Raw genomic sequence first — 18939 nt, 5'->3', positions numbered from 1 at the left:
ATTTTTTCCAAAGACTATTTAGAAGAGAAAGACCTAAGCCATATTTGGCATATTGAGAAACTAGTTTATCAGGGCTGATTCACCAAGGAATCTGGTCTAATGCTACCAAGATAAATGCAGATTTTCAGTTAGGCTCATGGATGATAACCTGGATGTCTGTCCAGAGATTCTGGAATATATATAAGCCACCTTATCATGATACTTGGCCAAACCTATATTGAGCATCCAAGAGGAGAAAAAAAAAATCATTATTCTCTGGAATACAAACTCTAGGTACTAGCTTTGTCCTCAGCCTTCTCTTTAGGGAGTATAGGGAAAACTTGGAGTTCTTGCTCTTTGTGAGAAAGCAGAATGAATTCATGTTAGAAAAGTATCACCAGGGGGATCCCTGGGTGGCTCAGAGGTTTAGCGCCTGCCTTTGGCCCAGGGCGCGATCCTGAAGTCCCGGGATCGAGTCCCGCGTCAGGCTCCCTGCATGGAGCCTGCTTCTCCCTCTGCCTGTGTCTCTGCCTCTCTCTCTCTCTCTCTCTAGGTCTATCATGAATAAATAAATAAAATCTTAAAAAAAAAAAAAAGAAAAAAAAAGAAAAGTATCACCAGAAGCAGGAATGAGAAGGCCAGTTCTGCATCACTATAAACAAACAATCCAACTTAGACTCTCTTGATAGAGCTGCCAACAAACTTGGCTAAATATACTTAGGTTGTAAAAGCCTAGTACAATATTTTGATACGATTAAAATTTTTGTCTTTCCATTTTGGGGCTTACATTGAACACTTTGCATATCTTTCGACATCAGTAAATACATTAGCTACACACTAATATATTAAAGTCTGTAATAATCAATATTAGAATTCTAATCTTAGAGCAACAATGTCAGTAAACTAAACACAAATTCACGACAAAAGTTTCATGGATTTTGTCCACTAAAAATTACAAAAGGGTTATCACTTCATCTGAGAGAAATAATTTTGTCAGAAACAAGTAATAGGAACTAGTTATTTAAAGTTCTAAAAGTACGGGATGCCTGAGTGGCTCAGTGGATGAGCGTCTGACTTTGGCTCAGGGCATGATCCCAGAGCCCACATCGGGCTCCCTGCAGGGAGCCTTCTTCTCCCTCTGCCTATGTCTCTGCCTCTCTCTCTCTCTCTCTCTCTGTCTCTCATAGGTAAATAAATAAAATTTTAAAAAAAAAAAGTTCTAAAAGTACAAGTACTTCCTGTTTATACACAGGAAATTAGGTGGTCATTTATAAAGTAGTCAAGCATAAACTAATCTCAGAATAACTGCAAAGAATTCTTAGGAGGGAATGCACAGAAGGTTGAATGTGAAAACAGTCTATAAGATCTCTGCTGATTCTAAGACTCTAATGCATCATCGTATGAAAATTGGAATATGATAAATGAAAAAAATTACATGATCTTCAACTGTAACTTAAAAAATATTTATGTAGAAAGATAAAAGATAAAATTAAGTCTTTATCAATACTAGTAAAAATATTTATTCCATCAAAGACCAACATCAAGAGCATATTTGGATTTCTGGTTGTTTCTCAAAAGAAATTAAAATTCCAAAGATTAGTAAGAAATGTAACTTCAGTATTTATATGGTAATATGAGCACCAAAAACAGAATAGGAACTATTTTTAAACTGTCGACCATTTTGGGCAGTGTATGTACAGATTAAACGCCTTCATTTTTAATGTTATTTCCATCCACAGTTGAACCAAATGATTAAACTGTAAGTGACCAAAATTACCCTAAATAGAAACAATAAATATTTCAGCAAATTTTTTCTTTTTTAAAGTTTCAAGTGGTCTTGCAAGCTTTTTTTTTTTTTTTTTTTTAAACACAAATAAACAAATTTAAGAACAAAAAATAGTAAGCCCATTTTAACAATCAGCCTGATGCTAGCTGGAATGTCCACCATGGGCATCAGCTATGGAGGGAAACAGTGCTTTTAGGATTTTCATCTCTGTCCAGTCATCCAGCCAACCAAGGTGTACTGACTTTCTTTTGACAAGTGAACTATTATGAAAAGCAAGAAAGTAAACATATTGCCAAGGCACTTGGATTATTTAAGCAAATGTTGTATTAGTAATTTAATAGAAATGTACTTTGATAATAAATATATCACAGTATATAAAACAGCAAAATCTCAACTTTTTCTTTTACAAAAGATTAGGAATTTTGAAGAAAGCACTAATGTTTACATATCATTTCATCAGTAATGGATTTATTTCATGCCTATATGAAATCTTACTGCACGAATGTTAAGTGAACAACACTAGCCAATGTCAGAACTAAAATTTAAATGAAAATTTGGCATAACTCGTTATTAAAAGAGCAGTCCAAAGTAAAGTACCTCTTTCCCCATGAGTTTTCCCAGGAACAATGTTTCTCAAACTGTGAGGGTATAATCTCTTTGGTGAGGCTCCAACCTCTTCCAAAAAACAGTAAAAGTGAAATTGTGAAAAGGGGGAGAAAAATTTAAAGGAAACACAAATTTTGCACCACTTCTCTTGAAATTTTAAAAAGAGAGAAAATTTAACTTGTTGCCACTGTCTAAGGCAATATTCCTGGTTCCCAGAAGCATAATAAAAGAACTAGAATAAGAGAAAAGCCGTCAGCTATCACAGTAACTTCTGTGGCTTAAGAACTGCATTGGCTGTTGAATTCCTATACTGCACACTAAAATATTCCCACGAGACGAAGGTCACTCCCCCATCGTCTGTCACATATACAGAAAGAGTGGGTTTAAATGATCTCAAAACATTCTTCTAAGCATTATTTTAATCTATGGAAAAAAAAAAAACTTTAAATGACAAATCACTCTTTGACCCCATTCTCCTTCTGTATAAAAACAGGGCAAGCAAAGACAGTGTACTAAAATAAAAGAAGGACTGGGATCACCAAACCTGGTTAAGTTGAATCTACAGAGAACTAATATGCCAACCAAAGCAAAATAAAATAAGAAAATATGCTTGGGTTTTTTTTTGTGCAAATTATTCCATTTTACTTTCACCATTACACTCCAAATCATACATCATTTCCTTAATTGGCCCAGTTGTCTTTTTTTTTTTTTTTTATTCTCAACAAAGTGCATGATGACAACTTGAGAAGTCCTAAAAACCCAGGTACTGAAAAGCCAAACAGTAAGAGCACTAGGGTATCATATGATGATAATTACTTGGTGAAATATTAGTATAACAAAAGGCTGTAAAACTTAAACAACTCCTAGTTGTGAAAAGCAGAGCAGATAAAATCTTACGTGTACTCCGGTGCAGAAAACGATGCCTGGAACCTTGAAATTTTATTTCTTGGGGCAGAATCTGATCTGTGCCACCTTAAATAATAATTATGCTTCTTTTACATATTCAGCTTTTATAACAGAAAGAAAAAGCTAGATACAAGTCTACTGGTCAGAAGTCATTTTTGTGTCAATAGCTGGCAATGATCAATCCTACTATCTCTTGAAAATAATTAAGAAAACAAAGGCCAGTGTTCCTGCTCTTATGTCTATATGTACTTTTACTCCTAAAGCCAAGGAATAAAATGGAGGCAGGCAAGTGTTCATGCACAATGACACATAATTCTACATTACAAAGAAGAGACTAAAATAGGTAAAGACAGCAAAAGCTTAATAATTACTTTAGAAGTTAAATATAGTTATTTTATCTTCCTTACTACATTACCAACACTAAATATCTAATAATGTTCATTCTATAAGATTCCTAAAGTTAATACAGGTAGAGCCTTACAGATGAATCCAATTATACATTTTAAAATTAATAACGGTAGAGGAAGAAAAAGCAAGGTTATATTATTAACGAAAAGATGGTTAAGTATCTTACCATGACACAGTAAGATACATTAACTACCATAACAAAAAAGTATGATTAATGTAAGAACGGTAATATAAGAATTGTACTATGAAATGTATAGTTAAATACGCATTTTATTTTTACCACCTAAAATTAAAACATGAGATTTTCAGGTTTATTAAACATCTAGAAAGTGCCAGTAAGGCAACTTAAACAGAAAGAGAAAGCAAACATTAGTTAACTCTGTTAATCTTCTCTGTTATAAGGAGCTTAAGTTATTGGTAACTGCAAAATGCCTATGAACTAATCATCTACTCTAAATCCTACCTCCCTAGGCTGGTTTTCAAACTTAGTAAAGCTGTTTCCTTTCTCTCCAACTAAACTCAGCTATCAATAGTTACTTACTTTGTGAGAAAAAGAATAAGACTGATGCTATACTAAAATAGTCCTGTTTATCTCACTATTGTGAAATTTCAAATTTCAAAGAGACCTAAATATTAAGCAACACCTTTATTTAACAGAAAAGCTTATTAGAAACCTTTGCTGCCTTGAAAAATATTACAAACGGAAAATACCAAAAATCCTTAGGTGTTTTATGCTTAATCACTCTTAATCACTTCTGATACTAAATATCAAGAAGCTACCTTAACCATCAACTGTGTAATCTTTTTACCGTTTGTATAACGTATCTGAAAATATCCTAGAAAAATGAATTTCATAGACCAGCTGACATCACTGCCAACAAGGTATCTTCAGGGAAACATAATTACCATAAAAAATTTCATTTTAATAGTTGAACTTTCCAAGTATTTCCTGAAGGAGGTATATATTCATTTTCACTATCTTCCTATATACCCCTTCAGAATAACTGTAACTACTTTAGGAAACATTTCAAGATTTTCCAAGAAATCAGAGCAGTTACAGTCCTCCTCTGCATCTACCACAAGAGACAGCCTAATCCTATCAAAGCCCCACCTGCATCCCTATATTCTTCAGTCTGGTCCAAACTAGAACTTGATATGGTTTAACACCGATGGTACATTGTACTGTGTTCTACTTTATTTGTATATACATGTAAGTGTTTTGCTTTTATCTAGATTTTCAAACTCTGAGAGAGTTGTGGTTTCCAGAGAAGCTAACATGATGCTTGGCATCAAATATGGTTCATGATGTATGAGTTCACGAAGAGTGACCAAAAATGTAATGAGGAAGATATACTATTTTACATAAACAATCCAAATCATCTATTTAAAAAAGCCACAATCACCAATGGATCTGAGACTTAAAATTCTGAACAGATTTAAAAGGGACATTTTATCTGTAAAAACCCATTAGTTTAAAAAAAAAAAAAAAACATTAGTTTTAATGAAACAACAAAAAACACCGGCCTGATCTAAAACTTCTTATAGTGGGGTAGCTCTAAGATCAGAGTATGATAATATACCCAAATTTAAAAGAAAAGTTTACACAAACAGCCCTTTAAACAACATACTTATATTTCTGGCAAATGAATGGATCTAATAATGACTCAGTAGGCAGAGAGCTAAACAATAATCCAAGAAAGTAAAACAATTCCACTCGCCTATGCTACATTGTTTACCATGGTTCATTAGAAGTGGAGCTGGAAGGGCTAGTTCACAATTTTATGACAAAATGAGTAACTTAAAAATAAAGACATTTGCTTAAAATGTTTTCCTTTTCTTTTTTCTGAAGGCTGCACAGGACTGAGCACTTATATTTATCAAACTCTCTTAAGTATACTTGATAAGTAATTCCCAACATAAGGAAATCATACTCCTAGAATCCTGTCATATACATACGAGAGGATAATGCTACTGGAAAGTTCTCACAACATATTTTAAGGCTATAAAAATAACTGCAAAAATGTAAAATTGATGTAAATGTAAAACAGATTTCAAACAAAAGCAAATTATTTACTTTTTTGTCTGGTTGTTCGGCACAAAACATGTACTTCTTTTTTTTAATATTTGGGAGTTAAAAAAAAGAATATAATTACTTAGAAAAAGATGGGAGAATATACGGAGAAAACTTATGAAGGAGATACATTGCTCAGTGGTTCTACTCACATGGAGTCAGCTCTGACCAGCTGTCCGTTTTGGCGAACAGCATTTTCACTCATAGAGCGCTCTCTTTTTAGCCTGCCAACTGCACGGATCTGTGAGGCACAAAGAAAGGGAGAGGAATAGAAAATATTCTTAGTAGCCTAGTAGCTACTTAGTATCAAAAAAACCTTAATCCAAGGCTATTCAGAAAATTTACAAAGAACATAACCAAGAATTGCTGCCAGGCATGAGTATTAAAGACAGGTTAAAAAAAACCCTACTTATTATGATGCACATAAATTTACAAAAGCTTCTTTACCTTGTTAAAAGAATTATTTCTGGTTTCTATTTAAATATCAATCTTACTTGGTACAATTATATTTTTATTTATTGAAATTTATATAATATACTTATATTAGCTAAGAACAATTTACAACATTTTTTTAAAGGTATGTATATCATAGGGATGCATTTATATTATAAACTAATGTTCCAGGCTTCTGGGGTTAAAACAAATTCAGATTCGGTTGGATATTTGAAAACTAGACCAAAAAAGACTTGGTACTGGCTTAAAGGTTTTAGCATTCCAGAAATAGCCACAATCTCCCATCCCACATGCTCTTACAGAATGTGTCACTGACCTTCTCCATTAAAAGACAGGATTTATGTTTTCTTCTTTTGAAATTGGGTGGGCTGGTGACTGCTGTAGAGATGATGCAATGTGACTTCTGAGACTAGGTCATAAACAACAATAAGCCTTCTGCCTCTCTTCCCTAAACTGTTCATGTTTGGAACAACAGCATCGTGATGTGAAGATGCCCACGAGTCACATGGAAAGGTCATGTGTAGGTGCACCTACCAACAACCAGCATAGCTGAGGTCCCCAGATAACAGCCAGCATCACAGACATGTGAGGAAGCTGTCAGATGATTGTAGACTCAAGCTGTAGAGTCATCCCTACCTTAGACCCAGATATTGTAAAACAGAAAAAAGCTTTCCCCATTATGCCTGCTGCAAAGCCTTTACACACAGAATCCATGTCCATGATCAAAATGAAATGTTAGTTTTTTCTTTTTAAGACACTTAAGGTGGTTTATTACAGAGCAATAGAACAATGGTAATCACTAACTTTCCTGTTTGTTTAGGTGGTTTCTGTTTTTTGGCTTTTAACTAGATACAGCCATGGCAACTTCATGGTTTATTTTTTTTATTTTTTATTTTTTTTAATTTTTATTTATTTATGATAGTCACAGAGAGAGAGAGAGGCAGAGACACAGGCAGAGGGAGAAGCAGGCTCCATGCACCGGGAGCCTGACGTGGGATTCGATCCCGGGTCTCCAGGATCGCGCCCTGGGCCAAAGGCAGGCGCTAAACCACTGCGCCACCCAGGGATCCCGAACTTCATGGTTTAAAGACAAAAAAAGTAAACACTACTGTAAAGGACAATTGGTATGTTAACCAAGGGACTTGAAATTTAAAGTTTAAAAAAAAAACACTTGGTGGGATGAGCGCTGGGTGTTATGCTATATGTTGGCAAATTGAACTCCAATAAAAAATGTTTAAAAATTAAAAAAACAACGGTATTTAGTAATGATTTTTTTTAAAACTTGAGTAGATCATCAAGTTACAAGCACCTTCAGTGGATAATAAATCCGGACTTCATGACAACAAAACTTAAAACCACATTATGCAGCATATAATTTCAGAGTATGGTTTAGATTTGGTTATGGGTTATGAACAAAAGAAAAGAACATTTCTAAAAACAGAAAAGGAGTCAGTTTGGAGCCCACTGCAAGAACTCTTTACAGTTAAACCAAAAATAAAAATTACCTTAAAGCTATATATATATATATATATATATATATATATATATATATACACACACACACACACACACATATACACACACATATATATACACACATACACACACGTGTATTAAGTTATATATAATTTAATATAGTTATATATGCATACATATTATACATCTATAAGTGATATATGCATATATAACTATTTATATTGTTAAGTTGTATGTAACTTAACACCTCTACAATCCAGTACACTTGATTCAGAGAATACTGGGTTGATTTGTGAGAATCCCCCTGATACCTGCCTTCCTACCTACCACACAGCTGTGCTTACTTTCCCTAGAGAACAGCTCTTCCATGTTGCAAGGATCAAGGTGAATTTTCTACGAAATCAGAACCATTCCTGCTGGTGTGTTGTGAGAACTAAGATTAAGCAGGACAGGAAGTGACAGGAAAAGGCAGATTCTGTCTATGATTTCAACACAGCCTGGAAACTAGAGGATCCGAAGTCTGTTATCTCACCATTTGAAATCTGATTCAAGGATAATTTACCAGGAACACTAAACTTAATATTGCTGCCATACTAGGGGGGAAAGCAATTTCAGACAAAAGCATACATCTATCATGCCTTCTAATATGACCAACTTGCATCCTGTAATGCTGAAGTGCATGGACACTGCCTGAAGTGATAAGGACACTCTTAAAAATTTCTACCCTTAGTTCAGTCATGGTGGTGGTTTTCTCAATTGAAGGTTTTTTTTTTTTTTTTTAAATTACTTTTTTACCCAGCTTTACTGAAATCTAGTTGACAATTCAAGATTTTTAAGTCATTGCAAACCAATCAGCACTGATTACCCATTTAAAAATTCAGTCCTGAAGTTGAGAAAGTATCCCAGCTTCAGGTAACTTCCTGCAGGTTACGTCACAGGGGCTTCTGTGTCTGACAACTGGCTTAAAATTCCTCCCTCCTCATTTATACTGCCTAATCAATGCAAAGAACCCTAAGAACTGTCATGATTTGGTGATTTTGTGGTTTCCTACCCAGATCAGACAGTTTATTGCTCCGTTGCTTTATTAGTTTCTTGCAGGTAGAATCATCAAAGCAATGGTCATGTCCTAGAGTTGCCTCCCAAGTACAGATTAGGTATGTTGAAAGGGCTCATGACTTCCTCTCTACCAGCTAACCCTCCAGATTTTATAAACCCTGTCTATGCGAGGGGATTATCCGTTTCATGCTTTAAGCCCTCTACCAAGGGTATCCTTGGATTCTTCAAGCCAGCTTAGGAATTCAAGCGCAGTTATCTTCTGTAAACTTATTCCTTTTAGACAACAATTTCTACAGACTTCTTCATAAGCCACCTTCCTATAGTCTCCTTTCTTGTCATAGGCCAGGGGTTCTCAACTGGGGTGATTTTGCTCTCAAGGGGACATCTGGCAATGACTGGAGAGAATTTTTCCTTTCTTTTTATTGTGACCAGCTACACATACCATAAAATTCACCATTTAAACTATTATACAATGCAGTGTATTTAATGCATTCATAACGTGCAACTAATACCACTACCTAGTTCCACGTAGGAACTAGGTACCCCAAAAGGAAATCCTATAATAATTAAGCAGCCATTCCCACTGCCCCTTTTCCTCAATCCACTGGCAACCACCAATCTGCTCTCTGTGTCTGAGGATTTGCCTGTTCTGGACATTTCATGTAGGCAGAATCATATATATATATATATATATATATATATGGCCTTTTCTGTCTGGCTTCTTTGATGTAGCATAAAGTTTTCAAGGTTCATCTGTGTTGTACAATGTGTAAGTACTTCATTCCTTATTATGGCTGACTAATATTCCAGTATGGACATGCCACATTAGGTGTATCTATTCTTCAGTAGGTGGACTCGGGGGTTGTTTCCACCTTTTTTAGCTATTAGAGACATTTTTGATTTTCATGATTTGGAGGATTCCACTGGCATCTAGTACACAAAGATCAAGAATGCTGTTTAACATTCTATAGTGTAAAAGGATAGCCCTCACCACAACAAAGAATTATCCAGTCCAAAACATCAACAGTGCCAAGGCTGAGAAACAGTGGCATATGCTATAAAATGACTACTACAGAGTCAATGATTCAGAGAATCTCACTTGATAGGTTCTGACTAGCATCTGAATGAATCAATACAGCACTCAGAGCCTTCCTGCTCTCCTCTTTCAAGCCATCTTCTAAAAGCTACTAGAACTCTGGTTCTTTTTCCTTTCTCCTCTAGTCAAGAGGTCCTGAGGGCTGACCCCCTCCATGGACTTGAACCACAGATCATCACCTTTGCTTTCCTTTCAATAGGCAGCTGGTACTAATCTTTGAAACCCCACCCCTGCAACTCAGGATTTGGCTTCTGCTATAGAATCTTAACTTTTATAACAATAATATGTAAACATACAAGCTTTTAATATAAATTAGAACATGTGCTGAACACACTACATGCATTATTATAGGTAGTTCTCACAATAATCTTAAGCACTTGGCATTATTCTTACCTTTCTTTTAGAGATGAGCCCTGAAATTGTCCAATAAGTTACCCAAGGTTATGTTGTTAGTAAGTAGCAAAGTAGGCCTTCAAAATTAGGTCTCATTCTCAGCCTAAGTTTTTCACTCTAGTGCTATATACTTTGGGCATTTTGACATTTGACTAAATGTACTCCTACTACTGCAGGAGTAAACCCCATAGGTCCACTAAGGCTAATCCTGGTAAGCTTTTTTCCTTAAAAGTAATGACTCAGGAAAGTGCCTGACTTGTTTTCAATCAGTTACTCTCACCAAGTAGGCAGTAAGTATCTAAAATGGTGGGAGCAGAAAGATCAAAAGAAAAACAAAACTCGAAGAATATTAGAGGGAGGGTTTCTCTCCTGGTGGAATCCTCACTCTAAGATGTTATCATCCACAGCAGCAACTTCCACTGGGAACTTCTGGAGGGCTAGGAAACAGGACCTTTAACTGAAAGCATGCTGTGATACCTTTCATCTCACATAATGATACTCCTACCTTTCATTATTCTTTGCAATTAAGAACTTCGTATCTTTTATGTGTGCTGGCGTTTCTCCCACGCTCATGCCACCATGCAGGAACTCTATCTCACCATACAAGGTCTTACACAAAAGCTCAAAGAATGTTTGTTAAATAAATACAGTCCCATAAGCACCTCAGTGCTTTTCACCAGGTGAACACTCACATTTAGTGCTTTTCACCAAGAGAATATCTAGAATGTCTAGAGAATATCTAGAATATCTTACGTCAGCAGAAACTTCCAACCAAGAAAAGGCTAACCCCAGTACTAGGAAACTGCACTCCCTTGGATTATATGGACACTTCACCCTCGTTTGAAAGGACCAACATGAACAAGGACACACCGGCAGTTCCACTATCAATAAAAACGCATGTCTGCACACTGTCTTACACTAGCTTCATAACAACACAGAAGTTCAGAAGCTAAGTGTAAAAGCTGTAACTTTAAGTATCATCACAGAAGAATTTTACAAGATTGGCCCTGCTTGGGAGAGGCAAGATCTGAACTTTGCTATGAATACTTATTAGTCCTTCTTTTAATATCGAGGTCAGAGCTATTAATGTTATAAAGTATATTAACTCAGCAGAGACTTCTTAGCAAGCAAGGAGAATAGGTAGTATCGAGGGAAAAAAAAGTGCTTTCTTTGTCTTATCTGCCAGATTTTTTTTGTAATAAAGTGCTGCATTCATTTTCCAACTTTTTCAGTATTGCTTAAGGTATAACCCCTAGCCATAAAAGCTCTTCCTTCTAGATCACATGAATGTTAATGATTTCCCCAACATTTCTGTTTTCTGAAACATAACACTTAGATTTTAAAAAAACAGCATAATATCTTATTTGGAGTATCTACATATCAGAATTTATAGTAACCAATGGTCCATGCGGAAGGCTTTCATTACACACTAATGACAGGATTTACAGCCTTCGATCCTCTTTACTTCTTGTTTCTGTCCTTATTATTTCAAATTCAGTTGATGTTAAAACTCTACTTACGGGCAGCCCGGATGGCTCAGCAGTTTAGTGCTGCCTTCGGCCCAGGGTGTGATCCTGGAGACCCAGGATCGAGTCCCACATCAGGCCCTCCCTGCATGGAGCCTCTGTCTCTGCCTCTCTCTTTCTCTGTGTGTCTCTCATGAATAAATAAATCTTAAAAAAAAAAAAAAACAAAACAACAACAACAACAACTCTACTTACTTCTTCATTTTGAGGGGTTGGAGGAGGTCTTTCTAAATCCAGAAAATCTAGTGGTCTTTCACTTAATGTAAGTACACGAGGTGGTGTTTTTAGTGCCAGAGGTTTAAAGGGAGTTGACTGAATAAGGTCAAGATCTGCAGGTCTTGAAAATGGAATGTCTTCATTATTTCCTAGGAGTATAAAAAGGAAAGGAGGGAAGTTTTAAAAAGACAGCAGTTTTATGAAAATGTATCTGCCACTACACACCCTCTAGGATGACTAAAATTAAAGACTGACAATACAAAGTGTTGGCAAGGATGTGGAGCAGTGGAAACTCCCATACATCACAGATGGGAACAAAGAGGGTACAATCAATCTCAAAAACAGCTTGACAGTTTTTCATAAAGTTAAACACAATTTACGGTATAACCTAACAATTCTATTCCTAGAAACAGGAAAACACACGTCCTTACAAAAGCTTGTACATGAATATTCAGAGTAGCTTTATTCCTAACAGCCCCAAACAGGAAACAACCCGGATCTCCATCAGTGGGTAAGTGGATACACAAATTGTGGTATATTCACAGGGTGGAATACAACTCAGCAATAAAATGGAGTGAACAACTGATACAAGAATATGAAAGAATTTCAAAAACATTACTCTAAGCAAAAGCCAGGACCAAGACTGAATACTGTATCAACCCATTTGTATGAAACTCTAGAAAAGACGAATCTAGTCTCTGGTTACACAAAGGAGATAATGGTTATGTGGAATCGGGGGGGTGGGGGGGGTTGGAACTAAATGAGATGGGGCACAAGGGAACTTCCCTTGCAGGGTTATGAAAATGTTCTGTATTGAGACTGTGGTGGAAGGTCACAGGAGTGTATACATTTGTCAAATCTCATCACACTTAAAAATTACACATATCTTATGTATGTAAGTTATGTCTCCATTAGTTGAATTATTAAAAAATACTGTTAGAAATTTCAGACCTTATAATAAAAATTTTGAAAAAAATGCGAAGTTGTAGTTACCATCCCCTTTTCTAAACAATATTTTGAAAAACCAGAAGTTTTCATAAAATCATATAAAACAAAGATCTTGATAAATAAATGTAAAATACCTGCTACAACAATCCTCTCTGGCACCTGCATAATGACACTAGCATTTGGAACTCCTTCTTGGAATCCTTGTTCCAGGTCAGCATTTGGTGGTGCTACCTTTAATTTCTCCGGGACCCTCATCTGCTGACTAATACCTTCGGTGTATTCCATTTCATACTGAATTCGACTAATTTCCGCCATCTCAGCAGCAGTGGGAGAAGGAAATGCTGCCCCACTCACTCTGTGGGCAAAAATTTAAAGACAGGGATAACTAAGTGTTAAAATGTCAGTCTTCTTTACGGAGTGAAGTTAGACACTACCTTGTAGGAAGAGCAAGAGGAGACTTCTCATTTGTGAGTACTGAATACGTACGAAGGAAAAGTAAAAAAAAAATGAAGAAAATGTTTTCCTTAACATAAGCCTTCTCACTTATCAGGTGAAATTGCATCCTGAGGACACTGATTAGGAGCAAATCTTAAAATTATTGTATCACCACAAAACAAATGTGGACAGACACACTCTCTCTCTCTGCATAGATATGCATACTGCTTATAATTAAAAAGATGCCTAAAATAAAACTTAAATTAAAATTTTCTAGTCAATAATTTGAGGGAAAAGCTGCTAGGATTTTATAAAAATGAAATTAGGAATTGCTGTCATGCATGAAGAAAATAAAGCCTTTTAATGATGAAAATCAGATTCAAAAAGTAAATAAGGCTAATTCTAAATTTATTTTAAAAATAATGTAGTCCCCAGAAAAATCACAAGATACAAGTTAAACTTCTCTAATGGAATGTATACCTGGTGACTGAGATACAATCAATACCAAATATAGAATAATATGCAGTAATAAATCCTTCATTTATGTATTCCTTTTGTGGGATTAAAAGCTTCCCATTAATTTATATTTAATATCATCTTTACATGTCTATTTTTAAAAAGCATGACATGCCTTTAAGGGGAAATAGTACAAATGCATTGAATAACCTCCTAAATTAGAGGATTCATGCTTCAGGAAAATGTAGAAGAAAGTTACCCCAAAATACAAAATGCTGATTGAAGTGTGAAAGAGCATTGTCAGCCTAATGGTGCCACTCTCTCTCAAGCCTACAATACCAGCTCAACTGAATAAAATGTCACTGACCTTCCTAGTGGTGTGTCACTGCTTGTTCTTTCACTCATTTTTAATACAGTAAAAACACGTCTAGAATAGCTATTAAAATACTGCTACCCTGTAGTTCACTTTACTTTATACAACAATTCCCCTACAAATCTGAACTTTTTTGGAGGTATACATAACAACACGGACACTGCTTTTCCAGCTGTAAAAAAGAAAGAATAAAAAAAAAAAAATCAGTATTTCAACAATTCATTTTATTTAAAAAACCATGAATTAAAGCAAACATCTACTTAAAATTATTTACTAAGACTTGATCTACAAAACCAATTTTCAAATTTCTCCTAAACAGTTATTCTATACCTCAAAAATCATAAAGATGATTTTATGCACAGTCACTATTTTATGATTCTGCAAAAAGGATAAAGCTAATCAAATGTATATAAAAATGTGAAGTCAGATTTTAAAAAACATTTTGCCATAGATTCCTTTAATCATTGTATTTTGAAAGAAAGTTCTCTCCTTTTTAAGGCTTAAGTAAAATACAGATGAAGAAATGAGGAGAATGTCAAGGGCAGAAGTAAATGCATCTGACGTAGCCTAAAAATTGATGTACAAGTAATGGTTTCCTTAAAAGGAAATGACTTCAAAAGCCAAATTACACTGAATTTTCAGCAAGATATTATACATAAATCAAGGGCAATAAAAATTAAAGAGGACATAAAGGTGAGTCATACGAGGGATATTTCCTAAACTCCATGTCAGAGATGTATTATGACACTTGAACTACCTCAATAAGATGCTTAGGAGAGTTTCTGGAGGTTGCTCAGAGTGCTAAACCCTGACAACTGGTTAATTATGACTGCTAAATTGCTTCCTTTATTCTTTACCAAAATGTGTGAATTTTAGGGATCTGGCATGCAGATGGCTTAAAGACTAAGAAAATAGAGCCAAAAGACAAATTTTTACTCACAAATGTGTACCAGCTACTGCGGGCTATTTGGCACTATCTGCTTCTGTGCTTCATATTAAATCCTTTAACTCGCTTCAATGTGCCTGTGCTGGATTTAGAGCCACTTTTGTCCCTAGGGGAGAAAACAGGAGCTAACTGAGAATCCACATGACACCAACGTTGGGTATTCATTGCTGGAAATCCTCTAAATGATAAGTCACCTTACATTAGGAAATCAGTACAATACAGAAAGAAAAAAATTAACAAGCTTACCACCAATTTTAATCCCACATTCATTAGTTTCGTTAATGCAAGATAAAATAAAGAATTGTCACCATTTCTGATTTGAATTTAAAAAGATGTGACAGATGAAAAATATTTAAGTTTGAAAGAATCTTAATAGTTATGTGTATACATGTATATCCAGGAAGAACAAGTACATTTTGGCTAAATTTTCATTCAACTATTTTCATTCAATACTTAATTTAATTTCATATGTATTTCATTCATAACTTTCATTATTTGAATTTGAACCAGTAATATATGCACATGGTACAAAGCACACAGGAAGATACAGAGAAAACACAGTGTCTGACCAGACCCTATCCTACAACCACCTAGGTCCCCACAGGCAATCTCTTATTTTGTGCCTCTTTCTAGAGGAGAAACTCTTTCAATACTTGTGTGTAGATGAAGCCCAATAAAATCTTACATTTGGATATAATACTGAAAAGAGGTATCTCAAAAGAATTATAGTTAGCCTTGGGGCGTTACAAATTGAAGTTTTATAATAATAAGCAAGGGACACAAATAACCAGAACATCATCTCCCTCAAATGTGCTATTGTCCCCCACTCCATTTACCGCTTTTCAGTCTTCTTATGGACTTTCCACCAGTACATCCCATGAGTGTCAAAATTCCATTCTATTGCAATATTTTGTCTTACGAAAATCTGTTTGTAAAATATCACAGATTTAGGTCATATGAATGCTGAAAAGACAACTTCAAGAAAAAGGCAAATTCTCCTAGCCTGAGCTACTTAAATTTTAAAAAGTAAATGGAACTTTTCTAAGACAGAACACTGTACTATTCTAATTAGATTGGAATTTTTTTCCCCCTCCCTCATTAGACTGTAGCATTTCTGGTACCATCTTTTGGCAATACATAAAATAAACTTCTCATTTGGAGTTAAGATATTAATTCCAGAGGTTCTGTTATTAGACTCCATTAGGCAACCAGTACACAATTCTCCATCATATAATTAAGGAGACAAAATTGCTCTCAGAGTCACAGATGATCCTACTTGTTCCCAAACGCCAGTAATTTACCAATTTTATAGTTCTTTCCACATTCACAGAGTATGCTTACTCTTACCTACACTTAATTTTTTAACTCAACTTCTAAAAATCTTAAATTAATGCATTTTAAAAGGAAACTTTACATCATCACCTTATGCCATACATATATAAATATATTTAACAAAAACATAACTTTAAGAAAAAAACCTCATCCATATACTACCTAGAATCAAGTCAAATCCCACTCGTGGAAAGGATCCCAAATTTGGGACTCAATAATTCAAGCCTGACTTTGTTTTCTATATTAGAACACTGAAACCCAGAGAAATGGCCTAGGAAGTCACATAAACAGTTTGGGTCAAAAGATTTTTATAAATCCCCAATTATTAAAACAAAACAAAACAAAACAAAACTCCACTTATTCCATGAACTTAGTTCAAGGTTTTTATATAGGTCACCCCGTTTCCATTCTCTTTTCAAGTAACTATACTTAAAAAAAAAAAAAAAACAGTTTGGTGAATTAGCAAATCAGGGGATAGCAATCCAGGAATTAACTGTACTTTTGAAAAGAAAAGTCACCAAAACCTTGAAAGAAAGAAAAAAAAAAAGACCCCACAAATTAATGAATTTTAAAATAAGGTCATGAATCCACAGAAAACAAGTTTCAACCAGAAGGGAGAAAAGCCCAAGTGCTAAACTTTGTGATAATCCTCCAACGGGGCAGCCCTATCGCACAGGAAGGGATGGCACGGACAAGTTCCTTTCGGAAAGAGCAGCAAGACCAATGAATTCCCAAGTGTTAGAGACCCCACAAGGCAGCGGGTCCTACACAGAACTGAATTCCGTGGGGGAGAAGACTTCTTCTACTAAAGCACAACCAGGTCGTTGTAATTCCTTTCCAAATCTATTTCCACGAGGGCTTTTCCTCTGGGATCTCCTGCGCCTGCGAAATGGGACACACAAGGGAGAGAGAACATCTGCGGTCCTCCAGGGCCCAGCCTCCCGGGGGATCCGAGGCCTGAGCACAACCAAGGGCGCAGGGTGAGCCTTTCCGATGTGCTGCAATTGAAAAAAGGTGCCTACGGAGCGCCCCTTGCTGCAGGCGCCCTAGGGCGCCGCGGCCCGGGGTGTCCTTGCACCACCCGAGGAGCCTCGTCCTGCAGGCGAAGGTCAGGAGCTCCTCCAGCTCCTCCGCATGCGCACCCGAGCTCCCCCCGCCTCCCAGCTCCTGGAAGGAAACCCCAGGAGCCACGGACTCCAGCATCCACACCTGGGAGCAGGTGCGCCTGCAAACCCACCCGACCTGGGGCGCTGGGGGGGGGTGGGGGGCGGCCGACCGGCCTCCAGCAAGGCCTTCCCGGTGCAGCGCGTCTGTTGCACAAAGTGAGAACAACAAACGGCTCGTCCCGTCGGCAGGTGTCGGGGGCAAGGTCATTCCGAAGGGGCGGGGGGGGGGGGCGCAGCCGGGAAGGAGGGAAGGCCCCCCGCAACGCTCCGCGCTCAGGCTCCAGGTCGCCCCCTGGGTCTCCCAGCCCCCCCGCCCGCCCCCCAGCCCAAACTATTTTCTAGACAGGAAATCCACATTTATGCTCAAAATGAGACCCCGAACTAGGAGGAGGGAGAGGCCAGCCACAAAACTAGCTCCCCAGGAGCGTGTGCCGCTCTCCCTTGCTCTCCTCGGGGGCCGAGGCGGCGGCAAAGGTCCTGAAGAGGAGAAGAGGCCAGAGCCCGGGGGTCGGGGCCCGCGGCGGCAGCAAGGTCGGCCCGGGGCCTCCGCGGGTCCCTCCGTCCGCCCGGGGGCACGGCCGCCGCGCTAGGCCCCGGAGGACGGCTCGGGCCCCGGGCCGCGGGTCGGGAAGGCATCAGCACTCACCGCTGGGCCCGCGGGAGGGTCCCCGGCGACGGCCGCCGCCCTCCGGCTCCCGGGCGTTCGGGTGGGCGCTCCCGGAGGCCGTTGGCCGAGCGCACCGAGGCGCCCGGGGGAAGCACCGGCCGGAGCGGCCCGCAGCGGGCCGGGAGAGACGCGAGAACGGCCGGGGCTGGCCCTCGCCGGGAGCCGTAGCGCAGGCAAGTTCGCGGTCATGTGATACAGGGAAGGGCGGACGTGAGGCTCACGCACGGGAGCGGGGGCCGCGCGACGGCGCTACGGGGCCATCTTTGTTGAGGGCGAGCTGCGCCGATCGCGGTCCGCGGTGCGTCTACGGTTCGAGTTTAGTTCACGCTTCAATTTAGGAAGAGTGCGTGATCTGTAAGACCCACGTGTTTGCAAGGTCAACCTTCGATTGCCGGTTAAAATAACGATTCTTCAGGACTATCTGCATGAAAGCCCCAGTGGCCTGAGCCCTCTGAATATCTCACCACCCCTTGCAGGTGATGATGCACCTGCATCCACCAATTTGGATTGCTCGCGGAGCCCTCTGATTATTAAGAGGTCTTCCGTGACAGCGGCCCCTGCCCTGGTGGCTCCGCTGATCCGTCGCGAGGAGAGTGCTGGCAACGAGCGAGGTTTTTCGGTGGTTAGCAGCCTTGTTGAGCTTC

The 18939-nt window shown here is 38.0% G+C and overlaps 1 protein-coding gene across 17 annotated transcripts in view; it reads right to left on the bottom strand.

Moving 5' to 3' along the window:
• MFF (mitochondrial fission factor) overlaps positions 1-18433 on the bottom strand; it is a 30261-nt gene extending 11828 nt beyond the window's left edge. For 4 of the 17 annotated variants that reach the window (XM_077869040.1, XM_077869041.1, XM_077869046.1 and 1 more), the window contains exons 1-7: positions 18275-18433; positions 15125-15236; positions 14179-14356; positions 13055-13275; positions 11952-12121; positions 5909-5997; positions 3269-3343 (exon numbers count right to left, since the gene is read on the bottom strand). In XM_077869040.1, coding sequence (XP_077725166.1) covers positions 3269-3343; positions 5909-5997; positions 11952-12121; positions 13055-13275; positions 14179-14216 — 593 coding nt within the window. In that variant the 5' untranslated portion in view covers positions 14217-14356; positions 15125-15236; positions 18275-18433. Of the gene's footprint in view, positions 1-2362; positions 2441-3268; positions 3344-5908; positions 5998-11951; positions 12122-13054; positions 13276-14178; positions 14357-15124; positions 15237-15966; positions 15987-18274 lie in introns of those variants that run through there. The other 13 variants (XM_077869033.1, XM_077869035.1, XM_077869043.1 and 10 more) reach the window with 7 other exon arrangements.
• Between the last annotated feature and the right edge of the window lie 506 nt (positions 18434-18939).

The sequence above is a fragment of the Canis aureus genome, chromosome 24, assembly GCF_053574225.1.
Source record: "Canis aureus isolate CA01 chromosome 24, VMU_Caureus_v.1.0, whole genome shotgun sequence".
Classification (NCBI taxonomy): domain Eukaryota; kingdom Metazoa; phylum Chordata; class Mammalia; order Carnivora; family Canidae; genus Canis; species Canis aureus.
This window is presented reverse-complemented; position numbering and strand designations above follow the sequence as displayed.